Consider the following 25,914-nt stretch of genomic DNA (forward strand, 5'->3'; position numbering starts at 1 on the left):
TCTTGACATCTTTTCATTTACAATTTTCTAGCAAAATTCGCACGTGCATCCAGCAAGGCGTGAGACTTTGTTTACCTCGAAGTTACACATGTGCTTGAAAATCAAGCCCGGGAGTTTTCACCCCCCTCCGGAAACAACACGCATCAAAAATTCAAATGACCTCGCATTATTACAAAACTGGGATAGTTAGACCTCTTACACATTGTTTTTCATCTCATAAAAAAATTCAGCTCCTGTCGTGTGCGGAAACGCCCCAAATTCAAAGGAAAATTCGGGAATTATTTTGGCTCAGCCATGTTTTGAAATACTGTTATGACACCTTTTCGTTGAAAACACATGCAAATGGTCCACGTATTGTAGTCCTTTTTTAAAGGACAGCAACTTGTATATACCTGCAGTAATTGCCTGGAATAAGAATAGAATTACTACAGCGGTCCACCATTCTCGTGGGTCGAGAAAAGAACGGGGGGAACGGGCATCGCCAACCATTGTGAATTTTGACCGAGATTCCTACTAACTGGGGTCGTGGAATTCGTTAGACACAGATGTAATCACTTCAATTTACAACAAGGCAATGCCTGTTTCTCGTTTAGCTAATTAAATTTGACATAAAACTATTAATTACTGACAATGTTTGTCAATGATCAACCTAATTGGATGTACTTAAAAATGATGTCAGAATTCAATGTCACCGACTGAAGAACTTTGGCACATCATGTTGATATTTTGTGGTTTGACCGGGCTTTGAAGGTGTACATGTAGGTGGACTCCTTTGTATACCCATGTACATGTATCTGAACTAAATTCACAGTACTTGATGTATTTTTATTGCCAAAAATAAAAAAAACATAAATGAATTGTTATTGATATTAATCATGTAACTTTTGATGCAATCAAAATTTAGGCTTGCGTTTTTCAATCTACTGTCATGTTGTGGATTTTGAATTTACTGGGTGGGCGTAGATACAAAATTTTCAACAGGACACCTCAGTTGTCATGTTGTAAACCAATACTAGTTATTTATATGTATTTGTTCAGTTGTTTATTTCTGCAGACAGTTTTTCTTTGACTTGGCCAGCGAGGAAGTCAAGATAGTAAGGTGGGTGGATGTTGACTTTCTGGAGTTATAACCCGTTTTTGTAGGTATTCCATGCGAGGAGCTAGAAAGGATAGGGTCATGTGGTCCGCTGCTCCCGGAAATTTTATCTTGAGCACCACCCAATAGTCCCCCTCCCCTCAGGGAAGCAAAATTATCCCCCCCCCCTCCCCCGGGTAGAAACTCCGACGTGGTTTAACTTTAAAACACAGGACTTTCCTTTTTGAAAACTGTTTATTAGATATAATACTATTTACAAGTTTGTTGTGTCGTGTACCATGGTTGCGGCTGAGTCTAGGGGACCCTGGAATGTCTGGTCCTGATCTCTCCGATGGTAGGTGCTTCTGTGACTGGATCTGGTAGACGATTCCAGTCCCTCGCCGAACGTGAGCAGAAAGAATTCCTGTATACTTCTTTACTGGCCCAAGGCTGTCCGAGTCTGTGGCTTCCCTCTTGTTCGTCTGTCAACGGGTGTGTAATAATTCTCTAGGTTTATGTCCACAACCTGATTTCTGATCTTATAGCAGAGGACTAGTCTGTGTATAGTTCTCCTGTACTAGAGGGAATCCTATTCAAGTTGGTGCAGGAGTCTGGTTACACACCCGGGGAGGTGTCACAATAGTTGTTGTATACGAACCTGGCAGCGCTAAGTTTTACCTGCTCAATTTCTCTGGTGAGTGTGGCTTGGTGGGGGTCCCACTCGGACGATGCATATTTGATCGCTGGTCGGATCAGGGTACAGTATGCTGTTGCCTTTGGTGTGTATTGGTCCAGGTTACGTCTCAGAAAGCCAAACCTACTTTGCATATGGTGGTATGGATGAAGTTTGTCCACTAAAGATCCTGGGAGATGGTATCGCCAAGATACATCCCCCTCTTCACAACTTTCAGCAGGTGTCCGTGCAAAGCATAGGATGTTAACAGTGGCAGTATCTTGTTATTGTGCACTTTTCCGGGTGGAAACTCATCTGCCACCTGTGTTCCAATCCTTCAAGGCAGTGAGATCTTCCCGTAGTCTTGCTGCATCTCTCTGGCTTCAAATTTATCGATATACCATGCAGGCAGTCGTCAGCAAACAGTCTGTCATACGAGTTAGTGCACTCTGGATGGTAGATTATGTAGGTCAGGAACAAAAGTGGCCCTATGACGGTACCTTGTGACACCCCGGAGAGGACGTCAAGAGCTGAGGATGTATGACCATCCAGGAGCACTGCTTGGGTTCTCTGCCTCAGGAAGACCTTAGTCCATCCTAGTGTTGTTCCAGATACTCCATAGTGCTCCAGATTCATAAGAAGTCGTTGTTGGGGTACTTTATCAAACGCCTTGGAAAAGTCCAGTAGTATAATGTGTGTTTGATGCCCCTGGTCCATGCTCCTGGCAATTTGGTCCAACTTAATCATCAGTTGGGTCTCACATGATCGGCGGGTCGGAAGCCATGTTGTTCATCACATGGGATGTTGTGGCGATCGAAGTGATCCATAACTGTTCTGTGTATACCACATGTTCCAGTAGCTTACAGGCTATTGATGTTAGGGAGACTGGTAAGTAGCATGCGCGGATCCAGAAAATTTTTCCAGGGGGGTGGGGGGTCCGAAGGATAATTGTGTTTGTCGGGGGGGGGGGGGGTCCGAGGCATATTTGCGATAATTTTACTATGTACATTTAAAGAATTTTCATTTTCCAGGGGGTGGGTGGGGGATTGGGTCCCCCCCCCCCATCCAGATCCGCGCATGTGTAGTTTGATGGTTGGTGTTTCTCATCTTTCTTGTAAATTGGGACGATGTTTACTCTGCGGCATTCATCTGGTATCTGTTCTTGATCTAAGCTGGTACATCCTTGTTAGGTATGGGGATAGGGACTCTTCCCTATGCTTCAAGATGAATGCTGGTATTTCATCAGGCCCTGTGGCTTTGAATGGGCGCAGTCCCTTTAGCATCTTCAATAGTCAATACCCCCCCCCCCCCCTTTCATGGACAGTGATGTTGATCATAGTAGGCCAAGGGTATGAAATTGGTCCTAGGTCAGGCAAGTCGCTTAGGTCACAGACATAAATAACATGTCATTTATGTCTCTGCTTAGGTCCTCTCGGGTGTACAACGACTGAAACTGTCCGTTCAGGATGGCGGCTTTGCTGGTAGTGGTGTCGCCGTCTTTTGACTTGAGTGTCACTATTTGAGATAAGTCCTGCTTTCTCGATTTGATGTATGACCAAAACCGTTTTTGGGTTGGTACGCATGTCATCACTAACAACATCCTCCAGGTAAGCCCAATGTGCTCTTCTGGATTCTCTCTGTAGCTGCCATTTGAGCATTTGAACCGCATTACAAGATCTTGGGTCCTTGGGTCCTTGGGTCTCTTGGTCTTTACTGTGCCTAGCTCGGGTGTGGGTTTTCTGTTTCCTGATGATAAGGCGTCTCAGTTCTTAGCCGGCGAGCGACGTGTTGATACATGGCGTTTAATTCATTGTTTCCATTATAATGAGTTCCTTATGCCATGTATGTAGCCCCACCACATGCTATTTCTGTTGAAATACATAGTGACGAGATAAATGTTTGGTTTAATTTACGCGGGAAAACGTTCAAAAAGTCCTTGATCTTTTTAATGAATTCCGAATATTTTATACAGAGGCGGATCCAGCAATTTGAAAAAGGGGGGGGGGGTTCCATTTGATGAAAACCAATATGTGCAAAATTCATCATTTGTCAATAAACAAGGACTTTTTGAACGTTTTCCGTGCGTATACAACTGTATTTAATAAACATTTATCTCATCACTATATATTTCACATCTATTTCAACAGCAGAGTGCACTGCATTATTGAGCGTTTTGCCGTTTTGGTTTAGGTAAGGAAGATTTGCATAATATCTAACCTCAAGAAACTCAAGTCTCCAGCAATGAGAAAGTGCGTCTATGCTTGATAGAAAAGAAACACTAAGAAACAAAAAATAACTCAGACTAATTACGACAAACTATTATGAAAATGGATGTTTTGGTAATTTCTTTTATGTCTTTGATGTTTTTAAAGTAGATCCAGTGTTCTGTGACGTCACACTTTTTTTGTAAAACTTTGAATTCTTTAAAAATTGTGCAAGATAGTTTTATTTATTTTATGTGAATATAATCACATGGATGTAATTAGAATTATTGGTAGGTTAAAGATATTTTCGCACTTAATTTTATACAAAATTTCCAAATCTTTATATATTTTATCTATGCAAAGGGGAAATAACTCTTTTTCTGACTTTTCTCTAAGTTGTATGTCTAAATGCTATAGTTTTTCTTATTTCAACGATTAATTTTAAAATATTTTTGTAATTTTAGTTTTCTAATAAAGTTGACATTAAAATTAAACAAGAAAAACAAATTTCTGCCTACAAGATTTTACTTTTAACAGAAAAAAAATACATTTTTCTAATGCTAAAATATGCTTTAGTTTATGTTTATCTGGCATCTCAAAAAGTGTGATGACATGTATATTTTTTCTAACAATTGATGACATTTAAGTCTATTAAGTCGAAATCAGTTCGGTTTTTCAACTTTCCTCAGAGAATTTTACGAGTATGGAGCTACCTTAAATTAATTCTGAACTATTTATCAATTTTGATTTTTTAAATAAAGGTCTAAATGATAGGATATGACAAAAGAATGGGAATAATTTATCTGCTGAATAAATGGTACGTGTGTTATACAGTGGTAAAAGCAATTGTCGTCCCAGGGAACTTGATTTGACCTCTGTAATCAAAATGGGTGCGCTACATCATCCGGTGTAATGAAGAATAATGACCCCCGTAGAATAATGACCGGGGGTCATTTTTCTACGTAGAATAATGACCCCCCTAGCTGAAGAATAATTGGAATTTTCTGAAGGAAAAAGACCCGGGGGTTATTTTTTTAATGTTAAACATGAAGAAAAATGACCCCCATAGAAAAATGACCCCCCCCCCCCCCCCGTAAACATGAATAGAAATTGGTTACCCCGTATACAAGATATGACTTTGAAATTACTTAATTCGTAGCAAGCACACGCAAAACACTCTGACATTTCCACAAATTGATTGTTAACAGTTACGTTACTTCTCTCGTCGACATACGGCGGGAAATGACGCAAATAAAGAAAAATTCATACACAATGAAGATATTGTGAGATGATTAACGAACAATAATCATGAAAGAATAATTGTTGTAATGATATAAGCAATATTCATTGTTGAATGAATTATCAATCGAAGAATGATACATGTGTATATCTTTATGGAAAAAGACTATGGGGACAGGTAACGAAGGAATATGAATACTTCTTATTTACATTTCTTGGGGAAAGTGATTTTTAAAAAATCATTCTGCGTTAGTTTTGTTTTCTTCTACGTAATACATGAACATCAATATTCTAAACATTTGTTGTAATGTTGTTTTGTGATCATAAATAGACTTTTTTCTTTTAGAGCAAATTTGTGAAGAATACCTGACTATAGTAAATCTTAATAGATAATAAACACTGATCGATTATAATAAGAAAGATTGTTTCTAAAAGCGTTGATAAGAGGTTAGAGCCGATGTTATGGGTTTATATTCCGCTTGATTTTGATCACACGATCTTTATTGTATCCAAAGTTACCAATGCTCATATAAACTACTGAAGCATTAATCATCTTGATATTAACTAAACTTAATAAAGTATGCCGAGGGTAAAGTAAAATATATTTTCTGTAAGAGTACTCTCAGTACTTTGACGATTTTCCTTATTGGCCGTTAACCTCTACTGGCGTAATGGCTGCTGTTAGTGCCTACTAACTTCAGCTTGGTTATAATGCCTAACAGTGGAGTAACTTTTAACAATTTGGGTTTCATCATTAATTCTGGGTGATGAACTTGTATGTACCCAGCAGTTTGTATTGGGGAAATCCTCAATGCAAGTATAATTCATAAACAATATGAAGAATATAGAAGATGCGACGGCGAAGCGCGAAGATGCGAGGCGAAAGTGCTATGTTAAGTGCGAAGAAGTGATACTACTATCGCTTCTTCGCCTTTGCAACTTCGCACTCTCGCCTTCGAATCTTCGCGCTTTCGCCTTTTGAGCTCACCGAGACGAAGTCAATGGGAGCATATGCTATACCCCCGGCGTCGGCGTCCGGAGCTGGTTAAAGTTTTAGTTGCAGCTCCTGTATCTAAGCTATTACCTGTCCTCTCTTCACCAAAATTAAATGGATGATGCATCTGGACCTACTGAATCTGGTTCCTAACTTTCAGATGCTGGAGGAGGTTAAGGTTTTTGGAGCAGATTAAAGTTTTTGTTGCAGGTGCCCTTTAATAGCAATATCTAAGTTACTGCTGGTCCGTACTTCACCAAACTTGCATGGATAGTATGTCTTATGATACTGATGCACCAGACAGGCTTGAGTGCTGAATCTGAGCTATAGGTTTCGGATCCTGGAGGGGGTTAAGGTTTTTGGAGCTGGTTAAAGTTTTTGTTGCAAGTGCCCTCTAATGATTATATCTTAGTTACTACTGGACTACATTAAACTTGTATGGATGGTGCGTCTTATGATACTTATGCACCTGACAGGCCTAAATGCTGATTCAGAGCCATATGTTTATGATTCTTGATGAGGTTTAGTTTTTTGGAACAGGTCACATGTTTTATAGATAATAGCTTGCATAGTTGATGTAACTATATTATAAATGAAACGCAGAGGTTGCTTTAGACGCAGAGCCTGATCTCCATTATCAAGGATGCTAGAAAAATCTCTTACCTCACTCAAACCTGCTTGAAAGATAGATGTGGTTGTTGTTAAATGATGTAACATGATTCCTATGATATATAATGTATGATTTGAAACACTATTGTTTAATAGGATACGATATGATACCATATGTTATATTGAAAAACGTTATATGATACTATAAAATATTGTATCAATTGTTATTCCCCCTCCCTTCGCAGAAAGGAGGGCATATTGCTTTGCTGCTGTCGGTCTGTCGGTCGGTCCGTTAACAGTTTCCGTTCATTTTCTTTGCATAGGATGAACATATTGAAATGAAATTTGGTATACGTTTTATCATGATAATATCTAGGTCAAGTTCGATATTGGGTACGATCGAGCAATTTTCGACAGAGCTATGGCCCTTGGACGTAGAAAAATTCCAGTTATTTGCAGTTTCCGCTAATTTTCCTCGCAGAGGATCAACATATTGGAATGAAATTTTGTATACAGGTTTATCATGATAGTATCTAGGTCACGTTCGATATTGGGTACGATCGAGCAATTTTCAACAGAGTTATACCCCTTGGACATAGAAAAATTCCAGTTATTTGCAGTTCATTTTCTTTGTTGATGTTTCCAAGGGAGGGGGGCATAAGTGTTTTACAAACACATCTTGTTTTTATATTTTATGATATCATATTGTATCATGATATTGTTATGTATAGTATTGACTAATATGATACACTATTGTATAATTATACTGTATTATTTATTTATATTTTTAATCACATGATACTATTACATATGATATTGCAATATATAATATTGCATCCTATGATATTATATTGTATATTCTATGATATTGTATCATACAATATTATGTTATGATATTGGTTTCTGTAATATAGAATTATATAACATGAAATTGTATATATGATATTGTAATATTATGAAATATCGTATCATACGATATTGTATAATATGATATTGGTTTATATGATATATTATCATATCACTTGAAATTTTATTTTAATATATTTTAATATATGTTATTATATCATATGATACTTATATAATACTTTACTTTATCCCATGATATTGTTTCATTTGATATGATACAATGTTGTATCAAATTATATTGTATTATATAAAACAATATCATTTTATGTATCAAAAATGATACAGTATCATTCAATATAATATCATAATATAATATTTACATTAACTTTCTTTCCTTCTATTAAATTACATTGGTTCATTTGAGTGATATTTACGCACAACACAGAAGACCGAATCACCAAATCTGGTGCGTATTAATACATTTAGTATTCCTTCAGTATTTCACAAAGAACAAGAACTGACTCTTCTCGCGACTTCAAACCGGATAACGACCTGATATTATACTTACGCTGATAAATATTTCATTGATGTAAATATATTTTGACAGTTAAATGAATTCAATTGATTAATTTCTTAGTTTACCAAGAATAAATTCATTAAATTACAGAAAGAAAATAAAATTGTGTTATTAGAATTTAAAACGCTGTGCACTATTTTTGTCAGCATATTTCGGCTGTTCCAGTGGCCATTCCGTTCATTTCGCATTACTCGTTGAATAAGACAGAGCTTTTTAAAAAAAAAAAATCATACACATGTATTTGCGGGAAGGAAATACATGTTTAAAAACGTAAATATAAGCATTGATTTATTATTTTTTGAAAGATGAGGTCTTTAACTGCAACGATGAGTGAAAACAAATTTTCATAACGCGCTAGCGCGCGTTATACAATTCGTATGCACACCGCTGCAATTATGTGACCACATCTTTCAAAAAATAATGTTTGAATGCTTATTTATACAATATAATATCATATGTTTCAATGTTATGATGTATTATTGCAATATGATATTGTTTCATATAATACTATATTGTATTATGTTTTATGATATTCTATTATTTGATCAAATACAATTATAATGTATTACACAATACAATGTCATATCATACGCTATTATATCATATCTCACAACTTTTAACGGTATTTTATGGTAGTATATGATATATATTGTAATTATGATAGGTTGCAATTTTAATTATATATTATTGTATTGATTAACATATGATTATCATAAAATTGTTTAACAGATGTTATACGATATTGTGTCAAAACAGAATCCATGAATATCCAAGATCATAAAGGATGCATATGGTTTTCATATAATATGATAAAGGTGGTCTCATAAAGGTGATGCCTCATAAAGGTGATGCCTCGTCTCGGTGAGCGTTGTAGTCTGTGATTACCTATGTTTTATAATTGCGGAGCTCTCCATAGTTTAAAGGGTTCCGAGGCATATTTTGGAAATTTTTTTTATAAAATTAATAAAATTATCTAGGGGGATAGGCTCCGGACTCCTTCTCCCGTTTTACTGCGTAAAATTATTAATATTAAATTTCCCTCCCCCCCCCCCCCCTCTAGATCCATGCATGAGCAAGGCGTGTTGCTCCTTCGCCTTCGCACCTTCGCACTTTAGGCATCACATCTTCGCGCTTCGTCGTCGCATCTTCGTACTTTTGCTCCTTCGCCTTCGCACTATCGCTTTTGCAACTTAGGTCGAAGTGGCCCTATCGGAACACCATTGATATATGTAAATGTAATTGTTAAGATGACAACCATACCCCGATGAAATACAATCAATATCTTGTTAAAACGGAAGGATTTTCATTTTCTAAGATATACCCCTTCTTTCACTTTAAGTTTAATTGAATATGAATTATAATTTCTGTTACTTTCTGTAAACTGCTGCAGTAAAAATTACAATAATGTAAAGACTATTTCACAAATCATAAAAAAAATATACTGAAAAACTTTAATCTACAAGGGGGTCATTATTCTACAGGGGTCACTTTTCTTCATGTGGAGTGTGCTCATTTTTATGAAATGACACTAATTCTTCAGGCAAAGGGGTCATTTTTCTACGTAGAATAATGACCGGGGGGTCATTATTCTCCCCGGTCATTATTCTACGTAGAAAAATGACCCCCGGTCATTATTCTTCATTACACCGGCACTAGTACAAATGCGATCATATTTAGAAAAGTTTTGAAAAGTTGGGCATTTTCATTTACACGGTATTTAAGCGGGTCATGTAATTTTCTTTGTATTTTTCGTATGAAACGAAGTAAAACTCATCTATTATAATTACTTTAGTTAATTAACTAAACAATACATTTGAAATCGGTTTTAATGTAAAACGTTTTACTCGATGGCTTGACAGTTCAAAACTGTATATGAACTATAATCAATTTTTTAAAAAAGAAATAGAGTAGAAATTCATTGAGGATGTTATTATAAATCTGTGTTTTTAGCGATACTGCTTAATTTTATGTATTTTTTTCTTTAATTTTCCACATGTTTGCTCAGTGTAGTAAACACCAGATGCTGAAGGGGAGTACAATGTACTTTATTTCGATAAAAAATCGATTAGTTTTTTTCATGTAAGAACAAAATTATGGGACGCAGTACGAAACTCTTTAAATAAGCAATTTTAAAAGCATTTATTTGAGATAATAACAGTATTTCTATTATAAATGGGAAGAATTGCCTTTAAGTAGGCATTAAACGTTTTCAAAAAATTTAATATGTCCCAGAGAAAGGGGGGTTCCGACCCCGGAACCCCCCCCCCCCCCTCTGGATCCGCCAACAGTCCACTAGTGCACATCAATTAGTTGAATAGCCCTTATATTTTGCAGAAAATGTTCCTGATTGTGTTATTTATAACATGTGAAAGGTTTTAAGAAATGCAACCCGGTCCCTCCCCTGCCAATGCTAGTTGTCTGTACACAAATTTTTTTTATATCTGCAAGTATGGAAATGTCCTAATTTATGGCGTTGAACTTTTGAGCAGCAAATATAATAGTGGAAAACTACATTTTGTAATCAAAAGATATTGGACCCCCCCCCCAAAAAAAAAAAACCCAAAAGATAATGTGATGACAATTTATATGAGATGCCAAGTTAGATGGACTGTTAACTATACTATAGATCAACAAATATATCATATCGTACATGTATAAATATCAGTCCTTGCATATGCATTATCTAATGATAATCTGCAATATAATTTCCTTTTTTATACAATTAAATTTATAACATTTTGATATTCGTATTTTTGATACTGTGGAGAAAAGACGATTTATAAAAGCCTGTATTTAATTGGAAAGTCAGGGGCTGTTTCACAAAAATTTAAAGTATATACAAATGTATTTATGAATCTGAAAAAGCTACACTGAAAGGAGGGTTCCAACCCTCTAAAATTCCCTTTGGAATAATTACCCACTAATTCTAAAAAAAAATCCCCCTACTCAAGGCCTGTGGTTTACAATTATAAAATGTATCATAAGTCAATATCAAATATGATAAATAAGTTATAGAAAGTGTTATAGTTATATGTAACCCCATTTCAATTTTTATAATTAACCCCAGTTCTCCAAAAAAAAATTTTTTTTAAATGGTGAAAAGTTTCCATATTAATTTATATAAGTGACGATAATGAAATTATAGCGTAAAACACATCAGTTTTAGAAGATGTAACAATCTATTTTGTTTGCACGGCATTTGTTTAGATTTATTACGACATGTATAAAATATTTTGAGAACGACTTTGAGTTAGCTCCATAGCTTACTTGAAAAATCGCCATTTTGTACTCAGTCGGGGCATGAGTATGAAAAAGGTTTATAACCTTTAAACCCTGAGCATTTAGAGTACGATAACAATTTTGGGTGTGAGCTTGTACTCAAGATAGTTTGAACCTTGGGTCTGATCTAGACTAGTTTCCAAGGCTTCGGTAATCAAGGTACGCTTATACTGTGAACACTTTTCACTAGGCTAGGGAACCTTAATCGGTGAACAGTATTTACTGGGCTAGGGACGCCTAATAAAGTGTAGTTTCCGATGCCTTCCGAGTGTGCAAACACATCGGAAGGCTTCGAAAACCAGGGTATACTTGATCCGTAAACACTACTCACTAGGCTGGGGACATTCTGATCGGTGAATACTACTCACTGGGCTAAATACGCTTGAATATAAAATAGCTCCCGATGCCTTCCGATTGTACAAGCACTTCGGAAGGCTTCGGGAACAAGGGTACTCTTGGTCGGTGAACACTACTCACTAAGCTAGGGACTCCCAATCTAATCTGGTTCCCGATGCCTTCCGAGTGTGCAAACACATCGGAAAGCTTCGGAAACCAGGGTATACTTGATCAGTAAACACTACTCACTAGGCTGAGGACATTCTGATAGGTAAACACTACTCACTGGCCTAAATACGCCTGCATATAGCATAACTCCCGAGACCTTCCGGATGTGCAAGCACTTCGGAAGGCTTCGGGAACAAGGGTACTTTTGGTCGGTGAACATTACTCACTAGGCTAGGGACACCCAATCTAATCTGGTTCCCGATGCCTTCCGAAAGTGCAAACACATCGGAAGGCTTCGGAAACCAGGGTATACTTGATCAGTAAACACTACTCACTAGGCTGGAGACATTCTGATAGGTGAACACTACTCAATGGGCTAAATACGCCTGAACATAGAATAGCTACCGAGGCATTCCTATTGTACAAGCACTTCGGAAGGCTTCGGGAACAAGGGTACTCTTGGTCGGTGAACACTACTCACTAGGCTAGGAACACCCAATCTAATCTGGTTCCCGATGCCTTCCGAGTGTGCAAACACATCGGAAGGCTTCGGAAACCATGGTATACCTGATCAGTAAACTACTCACTTGGCTGGGGACATTCTGATAGGTAAACACTACTCACTGGGCTAAAAACGCCTGAACATAGAATAGCTATCGAGGCCTTCCGGATGTGCAAGCACTTCGGAATGCTTTGGGAACAAGGGTACTCTTGGTCGGTGAACACTACTCACTAGGCTAGGAACACCCAATCTAATCTGGTTCCCGATGCCTTCCGAGTGTGCAAACACATCGGAAGGCTTCGGAAACCAGGGTATACTTGATCAGTAAACACTACTCACTTGGCTGGGGACATTCTGATCGGTGAACACTACTCACTGGGCTAAATACGCCTGCATATAGCATAACTCCCGAGGCCTTCCGGATGTGCAAGCTCTTCGGAATGCTTCGGGAACAAGGGTACTCTTGGTCGGTGAACACTACTCACTAGGCTAAGGCACCCAATCTTATCTGGTTCCCGATGCCTTCCGAGTGTGCAAACACATCAGAAGGCTTCGGAAACCATGGTATACCTGATCAGTAAACACTACTCACTTGGCTGGGGACATTCTGATCGGTGAACACTACTCACTGGCCTAAATACGCCTGCATATAGCATAACTCCCGAGGCCTTCCGGATGTGCAAGCTCTTCGGAATGCTTTGGGAACAAGGGTACTCTTGGTCGGTGAACACTACTCACTAGGCTAAGGCACCCAATCTTATCTGGTTCCCGATGCCTTCCGATGGTGCAAACACTTCGGAAGGCTTCGGGTAACAAGGTACGCTTGATATGTGAACACTTCTCACTAGTCTAGGGCACATCGATTAGTGCACTCATAGCACATTGATTTTCAACGCCTGGATTGCTGGATTTTTGTTTATTATTCGCATATTTTTTTCCTATTCTTTCGCTTTCATAAACCATAGTTTGAAGTTCGGTTAATAAGAGAAATCGATGTAAACGATCTTTTGGGTACTGTAGAAAGTGCTAGATATTTTAAAATTTTACTATTAAAATTGTATCAGGATGAGGTGTATACAAAAGAGAATGATTTCTGACTTACATTGTGTAGAAAAAAGTAGATTTATTGATCACTTCAGATAACATCTTATTCTTTCACTGGTTATGAAAAGTATTTTGTAGTTATAGGGTCTTCTGTGAATGCAATTCATCTTTAATTCTTTTACATCGTCGCGGGAACTTTTGATAAAAACAAGACCAACCTTGGATATCTCGCGATGGTATTATATAATATCCAGACTTGGTTTCTAAATGATTTACCTTAGGCTACCGAAAGTCATTCACTAGGAGGTTAGCAGGCATCGCCAATTGTTGAAATTATTTGACATTTTTATAGAGAAATTGAAAACGTCTGATATGGATGCAATATAATGAGCTAATCTGTCTGTGGCAGTTTCTAATAAGGCAACCTACATGTATTTTTATACGCAATTCTGCTCTCTGAAAGGTCATAAAGTGAAAATATTAACAATGTAAACCTGTACCAATGCAAACTCTTAATTGTTCCCAGTTCTGCTTTGCTGACCAGCAGGCATGTTCACGAAGCTATCTTAGGACCAAGGTGCGTCCTAAATACATCTTAGGATACGTCTTAATCTTAAGTCTGTTTCTCAAAGCTCGAGGATCCTTAATTTAGGAAACGTCATAACTTTGTCTTAACTTAAGGACATCACTTACCTTTTCCTAAGACCATCCTTAGGCTTTGTAATAACGTTTTTGGGGATATTGGGGCTGTTGTGAAGCTTTTTCCTAAGACCGATATAATAATTAAAGCAATATTAATATTTTCTACAGTTCCAGTATTTCCAACAAAAACCCAATTCCTAATCCTGGAGAGGGGGGGGGGGGGGCGGCATAGTCATTTATTCTATCATGTACGTTCATTTTGTCAATATAAATTGGAGGGACCCTGAACCCCCCCCCCCCCCCAACTTCCCCGTTGCTACATGCTTGCCTGGGAGCTAACAAATTAAGCACCCCCCCCCCCCCCCCCCAATACTGTCTCTGTTTGACAAATGGAAATTGTTCACTTGTTTTTAATATATACAATGTACACTAAGTAAGTTACATTCATTGTTTTGATTACTTCTGGATATGATTATTCAAATTTCCTTGGCTAAAAAGCAAAACATCGGTTTATATAAGACAGGCGGGATCATTCGAATTTTTCTCACTTCATTCTGAAAAAAAAAATAATCTTTGAATAAACTGTATCTATGAATTTTATAGATATATTACAGCTTATTTCATCTTTACCATCGTGTATTCTATTATATAACAGATTAAAGGGAAATTGGTTGTGTTTCTACATGTAACGTTATATTCTATGAAAAGCGCATGTTCATGTGTAACATATACTTGAATGACAAGATTATCAAATGTTAATTTACACTTAAAGAATGGAAACGTGTTATTTAAATAATTATTTGCTTGTAAGCCAATTCTGTCCTGATACATATTTTAATCGAAAAAATCAGTAATTGGGATTTCTGGGTGTGCTGTTTAATTTTTTAAAACTTTTTTATCTTATTTTCTTTTTGTTTGTTTGTTTGTTTTTGTAGGGTTTTTTGTGGTGGTTTTTTTTGTTTTTTATTTTTTTTTTTGGGGGGGGGGGGGGTATTTTTAACAATTGATAAGTTGTAATTGTTCACTGATATATAAGTTAATGTAAATTTTTAAAAATGTATACGTTAAAATTACTAGTTTTTAGCCTATTGTGATACATATAACTACCGCCACGTACAATTTCTGTGGCAACATGTTTGATGATTTATCCCTGCACAAGTCTCTCAAATTCGATTATTATGAATAAATGTGAAAAATAAGAATGGTTGTAGAAGGTTAGGATATCCTAACTTAATATGTTCCTAAGTTACAAAATGTACGTGTCCTAAGTTGATCTTAGAATGTTCCTAACTTTTTTACTTTTTTTTTTATAAGTCATATCTTAGGAACACACTTAGGTAATATCTTAGGAAACTTTCGTGAACATGCCTGCAGGTACACGTGTGTGGTACCCTGAGAAAAATTTTGCCGGTACAATACACAAGCGGGAATTATCTCTCTTTGCGAGTTAAAGACGTCGAGTCTACAGTTACTATTATAGTTAGATTTCTGAGTTACGACTCATCTTAAATTTTGATTTTTTAGCACGTAATAATTATTTTTATATTAGGGAATTCTTTTTCTAAAAGCAGGTTTTTCCTACCTATACTGTAATATTTTTCTCGATAATTTGATATTGCTATTTAGATCGGGGTCGGAGTTTGTCTAGTCATCTGACAGCAGTTAGCGGGACTGTCTAACGATGCTATGAACTTGTAGCAGTGTGTTTTGATGTGGAAAGAACTATCGGAATCCATTTTGATCTGGCTACTGTGTGAAGGTACGAGATGGCTATAATGAACACTTCAGTGGTGTTTTTGTAAGTTGTCCTTTTTGAATATATTAACTTATTTATTCTTGACCGAACTGCTGTATGTAGTCCACATAGCATGTGACATTTTGTTAATATATGCAGTTTGCATTGTGTCATTTGGCGCAATAATTCGCCATGTTTAAAATCAACGACAACGTATCTAAATTTTAATTCCCCAAGATGTCCTGTTACTTTTACATTTTCTAAAATCAAAGTACTGAAAGTATTTAACAGTCTATACACTATCCCAAGATATTTTTGCTGCAGGTCTGTCTAGTCTGTAGCTCTGTGTATGAAAAAATTCGAATGGATGACCTTATAGCTACAGTTCCTTATGTGTGAAAAAGTTGCAATTTACACACAAAAACTTGTTTATGCTAGTTTTGGACAATGTTCATTCAATAGTACAAAAAAATCTCAACACTCCTCTTTTGAAATGCCCCCTTGTCAGGTTTCAATACACAGCTAAAAATAAAGTCTATGGAGGCCTTGGATTGCAAACGACCTGAAAGTACCATGGATGATTTCCAATTACAAGTTTCTAAGAAATAATGTATCCGCTCTTGTAAGTTTCTTCAGGTGAAAAACATCTGTACATCTTATATATAGCATATATATATCATAGATGAGCAATTTTACGAAATAAATTTTAGTTAGATTGATATGTAGCCGAAAACCAATTATATGTGAAGTAGCCCTAGTGTATCTATGTTGAGTTTCATGTGCATTAATTGATATTGTGCCCAAAATATACGTGTTATCTTTAATGGTCATTAAAACATGGATTCATAAGAAAACAGTTTATATAGCAATGATTTTCACTGAAATTTTCAGATACTTTTCTTTTATTTGTATTGTTTAGAATTCTCAATAAACTAAAGGTTTTAATCAACCAAATGTGGATTGTTAGTTATCAAGTTACTATTTTTAGGGTTATAGAAACTTTTTCTACATTGGTCATTACCCACATATCCTGAAGAAATTTTAATTTCAAGGAAAAACATTTTAATTTTCAATCAGGGTATTTAGATCCCTTTCTGAATGTTTTAATCATTCATAACCTTTCCCCATTACTATATAGAAAGATAAATCTTTGATTTCTGTCATGATCCTAGTGTGCAACACTTGCCAGATTTCAAGCTTTTTTAGTGAAGTTCATGGATTTGTTAAAAACTGGGAGGATTTCCAACTTATTAAGCCCAAGCTGTTGCTTCAAAAGGTTTATCTGAGGACAATGCATTGAAATGACCCATAGAAATGCTTTTGTTCAGGGGAAAAAAGTAAAAATCAGATGCTTTTTATTAATGCAGCAAAATGTTTTATATACTGATAAGCTGTTTTTATTTTTGTAGAACATGGTTGTGAAAAATATGCACAGACCCTTTGCTTTACTGTTGTTGGATGTTGCTATCCTGTGCAGGGTTTTCGTTGCAACAACCAGACCAAATATTATTCTCATTGTTGCTGATGATTTGGTAAGAGGATTATTTTTATGCATTTTGTTGATAAACACATGGTCATGTAGTAGATATGTATTCAATATTGAGTTTTCAGAATAGTCATTGTGATGGAATGATTTTAAATTTTTTGTGTCATATAATTACTACTATCGCAACTTGTCAGGCTTTTCTGGCAGGCTCGGAAAAACACCTCAAATGTATTAACATTACTGGATGTTAGAATTTTATACAAAATGGAGTCGCTTCCTATCAAAATAAGTATCAGCTAGACAGCCTTATAAGTCGCTTCTGTGTTATATTTTAGGAAATATCATTTACTTTAATGAAGTCTAGCTTACATCTCAACAGATCGTAAAATGTGTTGTATTTAATATATCAGGTTTTTTAAAAAGGGGGGTTGTCATGGACGCCTAGGTAATACATTCGAGGTGTTTTTCCAAGCCTGTCGGAAAGGGCCGAGAAGTTGCGATTGATAATAACTATTTTAAGTTGTCAAAACAGTAATATTGTCATGTATTCTGTTTCATTGTTTGATATTCTATTCAGTAGTAGCCTTAATGAAATACATTCAAAACATGATATGCATTAATAGTATGTAGAAATACATGTACTACAAGTTTCTAAGAAGTAGTTTATATCTTAAATCCTGATTAGGAAATGCACAAGTACCACTAAATATCATAGTAGTAGGTACCGTATGTTGTTCTGATTAGGGTTACAATGATGTGAGCTTTCATGGATCCGCCCAAATCCCAACCCCCAACATAGACAGTCTAGCCTATGGAGGGATTATTCTCAACAACTACTATGTGTCCCCTATTTGTACCCCAACTCGTGGGGCCCTCATGACAGGCAGACATCCTATACAGACAGGTAAGTGTGTCCATTTCAAAATCAAAATTTGAATAATTATGTTTTTATTATAAGTATTAATTTTCAAATATCCAGTCATGCAGTGAACTGAACAGGAATTTATTTTAAATAAGTTGCAGAATATAACCATTTTTGCTACTTTAAACAATTAATTTGTATTTACATCTACCGAGTATGATTCCCTCGAAACCTATACAGCAACTGAAACTGACAAGACTTAAATATACACACCCTGTTTATCAATTGGTCGAAACTTATAGCGACCTTAGAAATATCATGGATTGCATAAAATAATTATGTTGATGTCAGATTCAAATTCTCATAGGAGACAATTTGACTGTTTCAGTTAGCTAACGTACTGATGTACATTAACTGTATTTAAGTTAATTTAACTTATTTTAATTAATTTGTTAAAGAAAGATGTAAAACATTTTCTTTGTAAATATAAGCTATAAAATGCTTTCTTTGATGATTCTTGTGGGTTTTGAAGGTAGCAATCATTGCAGAAAAAACTTACATATGACCCACTTTGCGGGTTATGTCTTTTTACTACAATGTCGCCACCTTCATATCCCACATAAATCACCAAAGAGAGCATTTTATTGTTTAAATATCTGGATTTTTCTGTAGTACTGTAATTCTCTAAATTGACTTTAAATCTTCCTTTCAAATGCACTTGTATATGCAGTTGCATTGTACCAATATTTTTTTTTTCATTCAGGTCTCCAGTCTGGAGTGATAGTGGCTTCTCAGCCCTATGGACTGCCACTGAATGAGACCATCATGCCTCAGTTCTTCCAGAAACTGGGCTACAGGAGACATATGGTGGGCAAGGTAGGCCTGCTAACAAAGGAATTCAAATGATGCAATAATCAGCATTAAGGGTGCTGGTTTTTTAAAGCAGTTCTTAAACTTTCCTTTCTTCAGTGGCACCTTGGATTCCACAAGAAGGAGTTTACCCCAATGTACAGAGGCTTTGAGACTCACTATGGATATTATCTGGGCTGTGGAGATTACTATGATCACACCTCAGAAGCCAATGAGGTAAACATAATATATTATTATACTTTCATGTTAAATACTGAATTCTGATTGGTAAAGACGCAGTTGATAATTCGTTCTATTACCCTAAGCGTTAGCAACAAACTTGGCAACGGGTAACACATCGAATTGTTACATGCGCGTAAATCATGCGTGTACAGTTCCCCATAGAATTCACCTCATTCCTATATAAAACCAGTGAAGTTTTCTTTTAAAAAAAGACATTCGGTATAATAAAATAAAAAGTGCCCGTTTGGGAGGGTAAGAGTTAAAATTGACACCCCTAGAATACCATTGTCAACCTCCACTTCGCGTCGGTTGACAATGGTTTTCTCGGGGTGTCAATTTCAACTATTACCCTCCCAAACAGGCACTATTTATATATTGTCAGTCTGTCAATGTGTATTACCTCGATACTGGTATTTTAAAAATAAAGTAATTTTTATATTCATTTTAAAGATGAGTAATTGTTATGCTTTAAAAAGAAAAAGTCTTTTAGAAAAAAATGAATGATAAAATTCAGAAGAAGAGTTAAGACTCTATTAAAGTCAAAGAAGCAGTTAATTGTTATATCACAGATGAAGGTAAATGTATATGCAATGTTTGGAGTATGTCTTAATACATCATACAAGGTTGCTATCTTCATGCATGTACATAAAAAAAGTACATTGGAAGGAAAATACATCAGCTGTCTTCTGAATGCCTGTTCAAGAATACTTATATAAATCAAGTATTGTATCTTGTATTTTATAGGAATATTTTGGGTTTGACTTTATGAGAAACACTACCGTGGACTTTACAGGAATTGGCCAGTACTCAACAGAACTGTTTAGACAAGAAGCAAACACTATCATACAGAAACATAACACATCAGAGGTATGAATGGACCTACATGCAAGAAATGATTGTGTATACACCCTGGCAGTATTGATTATTGTTTTGTTATAATGTGTTCTAAGTACTGTGGTTTCATTAATTTTCGTGGGTATCAAATTTCGTGGATTTTCGGAAAACCACAGTTTCAAGGATACGTAATTTCGTGGCCAATGATCCTATCAATACAAAATGTTAGTTGAAATTGAACTTCAGTGAACATTTAATTTCGTGGATCAACATAACAAAGAAATCCACGAAAATTGGTATTCAACGAATATTGATGAAACCACAGTATTTATTATAAGTTGTCTATGCACTTGTTCTACTTTTAGCCCCTGTTTCTGTACCTGCCTTTCCAAGCTGTTCACAGTGGCAACCTTCCTAGTGGAAAGAGTCTTCAAGCACCAACAAAATACATCAAAAGATTCCCTCATATAAAAAATACAGAGAGAAAGACATATGCAGGTAAACAACATTCATCATGAAAGGTTGATGGGGGATTTTGTTTTGAGGGGGATTGGAGAGGGGGAGTACATAAAGAGACAAATCAATATAGTACGTGTTTAGCTTAGAAGGTATAAAGGCCTAGAACAAATTCTTTTGTTGACTATACATGTGTATGTGTAATATTTAGATAGCACCAAAGAAAATAATGCTTCACAGACTTTTCTTTATACTTTCAGCAATGGTGTCTGCTTTAGATGATGCTGTTGGATCAATTGTGCAAACACTGAAAGACAAAAACATGTATAGCAATTCTATAATTGTCTTTACAACAGACAATGGGGGACCTGCTAATGGATTTGATGGCAATGCGGCCAGCAATTTTCCTCTGAGGTAAAGCATGCACTTTGTAATTTAACTAAAAATGCATGCATATTTGAAAAGGATATTTGGTGAAAATATTCATAGTTTTTGAAAAGGAGAAAATAAAATGTACATGCTTTTGCTATTTTTCTCAATATTGATACAAGATTTACTACAGCCTAATAACTACCCTTGTTAAGACTTTTAATTTCTTTTAACTTGGTTCTTTGCATTTCAAAAAAACTCATTCTACAAACAATTACTGTGTTGAGTTTGAATATGTGTTGTTCTCTACCATAATTTGTATTTAAAATCGTAATATTTTCTCTGTAGAGGAGTTAAAGCCACACTGTGGGAAGGGGGAGTTAGAGGAGTTGGCTTCCTTTCCAGTCCTTTACTCCAGACCAAAGGCTACGTATCCAATCAGATGATCCACGTCACCGACTGGCTACCTACCCTCTACACAGCTGCTGGTGGTAAGGCATCAGATCTTCACAATCTGTATGGCATTGATCAGTGGGGGGTGCTGCAGACCAATGGCAAGCCGGTCAGGACTGAAATTCTCCACAACATTGACCCAATGGACAAAACTGAAGCTATCAGAGTTGGAGATTACAAACTATTACACGGACCTATTACTGGATATTGGGATGGCTGGTATCCCCCATATCAATTGTCTGAAAAATTGAGTTATGACAAAATGCAGATGAGTGTATATAAACACACCAACAGGAGTGAACTAGGTATTTTACAGGAAACTGGCAAACCAGTGACAATACAATGCGGTCCTAAGCCTGCCAATGCCAGCACAAATTGTCAAGCCAATAAAGTGCCATGTTTGTACCATATTCCATCGGATCCTTGTGAGTACAATAACATAGCAAGCAGCCATATGGATATTGTAACAAAACTGTTGGCTAAAATTGTGGAGTACAAGAGCACAATGATGGTACCCCCTGGAAATAAACCATTTGACCCAGCTGGAAATCCACGAGTCAATGGAGGCATATGGAGGCCATGGCTGGACTAACTGACAGGCATGCCCACTTAAGAGGGGTTTTTTTAGCATAGAAGATATATTTTTGTATGCTTTTTTTTTTTAAAACATATACATTCCTAGATCAACTATTTCAATGCAGCTTTAAGCAATAGTAATTTCACAGTAGATTCTGAAACTGTAGAATGCAGATTCAGAAACAAATTTTGATCAAAGGTCTGGCTAATTCAATTGTTTGGAATCTATCAGTTCTTAAAATAGGTAATAGAATGACTGACCAATTTTTGGTAGCCATATGAACTTAAATTCAAAAATCAAAAGTGTTTGACTGAAATTTTCGTTCCATGACTTTCATCAAATGTCATTCACAGGTTAGCCTTGTCAAGCTGATGATCTTTATTTATTGAATTTTTATTACAGAGAGTCAGAGATCAGTAGTTACATTGTTACTGTAAACTCATAATTAAACAATTATTTAATGTATCCACCTAAAATCTTGAGAAGTATTTCTCACATTTTTAAAAAATCTTGCAAGTTTGGCGATTGCGATTTCATTTTCTAGCACTAAGGAATCTACCGTTAACCTTATCAGATATTATCAGACCAATACCTCAAAAGCCTTATGTCACATACCAGTCACAATTTCCTAATTGTTTCTGATTTTCAGAATAAAAATCAGCAGGTTTACAGGTGTTCAAATATCATCACAAACCAAAATGATGTTAGGTAGCATATCAGTTTATATATATGCTTAATACAAGTTTGACTGTATATGCATGAAATATCAAGTTCATATTTGGATTGTTTACAATACAGGGATGGATTTATTCTGCTGGTACCAAATATCAGGCTGGTGCATATAATATATTGTTTGTCTTTCTTCTGTCCTTTACACTTTGAATTTCATAATGAAATGTTTAGCTCAGTTTCAAATAAATATATTCAAGATGGTTCACCTTGCTTTTGCAACCACTGGTAGCTTATTTTCATCAAAGACATTCAACTTAAGATTTTTACATTATCAAAGTTCAAATTTGAATAGTGCAATTTGTCTATGATTGTATAACAATATTCTGAACCTTCTCTAAGACCTTGATTCTATTTTCCTTTTTTATTTTTTTTTCATGTTTAGCCTAGTTTGTAACTTAAAGTTCAAGATTTTTAATTCAATTTTCAAACAAAAATACATAATGGTAAGATCAGTTCAACTGCATCATAATTTTCTGGCCTTAACCTTTTCTGTGAGGCCTTGACATTACTTATTTTGTCTTTACAGTATGATTTAAAATTAATATATAATTTAGTGTGACTATGCATTTCAATTTACACCAACAATCAACCAATATCAATGTATAATTTTTTTTTACATTCTATTGTCTTTTTCAGTTTTCATCTTGTGTGTGCTGCTATTACATGTACTTAGATCAGGCATTTCCTGGTTAAATGTATAATGCAATGGCTTTATACCATTCTTTGTTGGTATCTTGCAAACTTTATTTGTTCTACTGGCATTTTACTTAAAGTTTTGTTTTTGTATCTGTTGTTTTATTTTTGTTATATACGTATATATACTGTATATGATTCCTATACTGTTAGCTTGCTTGTTGATAGGGTTTGGGTTATACTTACATGTAGTTGTATTGCTTGCTTTCTTTGGACAATTTTTTGGTCAAGAATAATTTATACATTTATCAATTTGATCTGAAAAACTGCCTATGATATGTTCAATACATGTTGTGAATACATGTACTAAATCTTGGGTTTCTGACATATTTTGGTCTGGACACCAATTCACAATACAATGCTTCCCCATATTTGCTTTTATTTTTACAATCAAGTTCTAATATAAAAAAAAATGTATATATATGAAATTCACATATTATTAAGTACTGTAGAATGAAAAAATTACATTTGAACTTATAATATTTACTGCTTACTTTTTTTCTATACTTTAATGGAATGAAGACCCTTACAGATTTTAAGTCAGAAAAAACCCTGATAAGTCTATGAATACTCAGATTTTATTTGTGGTTGATGATATTTACTACATTTAGTCGACTGTGCCTTTCATTACAGACATATTTGAAACATAAAATTATGACAACCAATTTACAAGGATATAAAATGCATAGTACATTTTATGTTTGTTATTAGTGCAATATATTTTTTTTTTAATTATACATCTTGTAAACAACTAGTTAGATTGTATTCATTATACAGTGTACTTTAATTCATATTTTTGGTTATTTCAACAGAAAAAATTGTTTGTGTTAATTACTAAAGTGTTGGTTGGGAATTTTGCTCAAATTATTAAATTATAGATTGGTGTTCAAATTCTTTATTATTTTTCATTTGAATAAAAACTGTTGGTCCTTCGGCATGTACTTACTGATACATGCATACTGAATTTTGTTATCCAAAAAATTAATAATTAATCTAAACTAGACAACATAGAGATGGTGACCATCTCAAAGGGCCCCACTGAAATAATTGAAAATAGGATGAAAAGAAATTCAGAGAATTTTGCTTTGACCTTGACCTATAACTTAGCAATTTTCCACTTGGCAAAGAACTTCTAATTCAATCTCGATCGATCATTACCCCTTACATTCAGGTACTTTTGTTCAATCTGAGCAAGATTAATCAAATGGTAAATAATCTATGGTCTTAAACTGATTATAAAGAGATCAACTACTACCTTTACATTGACTTGATTCAATGTCACTGCACACCATTAACCAAAAAGCTCTGTTGAAGTATTAGCCAAATAGTGCCAAGTGGAGAGATATGATGTTAAAAAGGGATTTTTGTGTGATCCAATATGACCTTGACACTTGACCTACAAGCATCATTCAAGGTCAATGCATATGCTTTGATCAAAGGCACAATGTTGGTGATGTATGAGCCAGATTGGAGCAAAGGGAGAGAAGATGTGCTCCGCACAAGGATTTTTCTGCTTTGACCTTTACAATTGGCCTTGAAAATTGGTTCAATGTCACAACACATCCTTTACTCAAAAGCTGTTCATGAGAAGTTTTAGCCAAATAGGGCTAAGTGGAAAATATATATCCCCTCAAAAAGGGAATTTTTAGTGGTCCGATATGACCTTGACACTCAAATTTCATTCAAGGTCACTGCACACCCTTTGACCATAGACACTCTGTAAAGTGAAGTATGAGCCAGATTGGACCAAGGGGAGAGAAGATATGCCCCGGACAAGAATTTTATATTTAATTCTGCTATGACCTTAACCTTAAACTAGAAACATGGTTCAATGTCACTGCACACCCTTTACCCATAGGCACTCTGTGGGTGAAGTATGAGCCAGATTCGGCGAAGGGGAGAGAAGATATGCTCCGGACAAGCGATCTCGGACAGAAAGATAGCCAGAATGACGGACCCTAATAATTTTTCTTAGTACATAGGGCCAGCATCTTTGTACAGTAAGAAAAGTGCATAGGCCATGGTTAAAATCACCCTTGTCATAAAAGATAAAGTTTTCTTTCAAAGATGGTTAGTCCATAGAGTACCGGTAGATACTGTCAGTATCACAAGACCTCCTCTTTGATAAAAGTTTACATTTATAGACAAATCATTAAGGAAATTCCACAGAGAATTCATAAAACATTATGATTTTTAAAGTATTTAGATTGACATAACCAACATAACCATGAACGTAAACTGAAAGCTGTTGTTATAGGGTTCAAACTTTTGAAACTAAGAAAGAATTCATTTTGTGAAAATTTTACACATGCATGAAGTTTTTTCTTCATACAAATGTTTTATAACCTGAAAAACCGAAACGTGTATAACAAATTACAACTTGTACACCTTCATTCATGAATGCTGTCAATAATTATGGTAATTAATACATATATAT

The 25,914-nt window shown here is 35.5% G+C and overlaps 1 protein-coding gene across 2 annotated transcripts; it reads left to right on the forward strand.

Moving 5' to 3' along the window:
- The first annotated feature begins 15,801 nt into the window (after nt 1–15,801).
- Nucleotides 15,802–24,362, forward strand: LOC117690967 (arylsulfatase J). 2 transcript variants are annotated; one of them, XM_034475853.2, is made up of 9 exons: nt 15,802–15,947; nt 17,333–17,455; nt 18,154–18,313; nt 19,035–19,147; nt 19,241–19,357; nt 20,108–20,230; nt 20,563–20,695; nt 20,914–21,067; nt 21,371–24,362. In XM_034475853.2, the coding sequence occupies exons 2-9, from the start codon at nt 17,336–17,338 to the stop codon at nt 22,065–22,067; spliced, it is 1,617 nt and encodes a 538-aa protein (XP_034331744.2). In that variant the 5' UTR covers nt 15,802–15,947; nt 17,333–17,335; the 3' UTR covers nt 22,068–24,362. The 2 variants fall into 2 exon arrangements, with proteins under 2 accessions (XP_034331744.2, XP_034331748.2); XM_034475857.2 differs by having other exon boundaries at nt 15,845–15,986.
- Nucleotides 24,363–25,914: the final 1,552 nt, after the last annotated feature.

This window comes from Magallana gigas, chromosome 5 (genome assembly GCF_963853765.1).
Source record: "Magallana gigas chromosome 5, xbMagGiga1.1, whole genome shotgun sequence".
NCBI classification, from domain to species: Eukaryota; Metazoa; Mollusca; class Bivalvia; order Ostreida; family Ostreidae; genus Magallana; species Magallana gigas.

Bases quoted from the DNA above. Each gene is read 5' to 3' on its own strand.
- LOC117690967 (XM_034475853.2), top strand. From the start codon at position 17,336: ATGGTTGTGAAAAATATGCACAGACCCTTTGCTTTACTGTTGTTGGAT. The intron at 18,314-19,034 runs GTAAGTGTGTCC...TTTTTCATTCAG, and splicing joins CAGACATCCTATACAGACAG to GTCTCCAGTCTGGAGTGATA. The intron at 20,696-20,913 runs GTAAACAACATT...TTATACTTTCAG, and splicing joins AGAGAGAAAGACATATGCAG to CAATGGTGTCTGCTTTAGAT.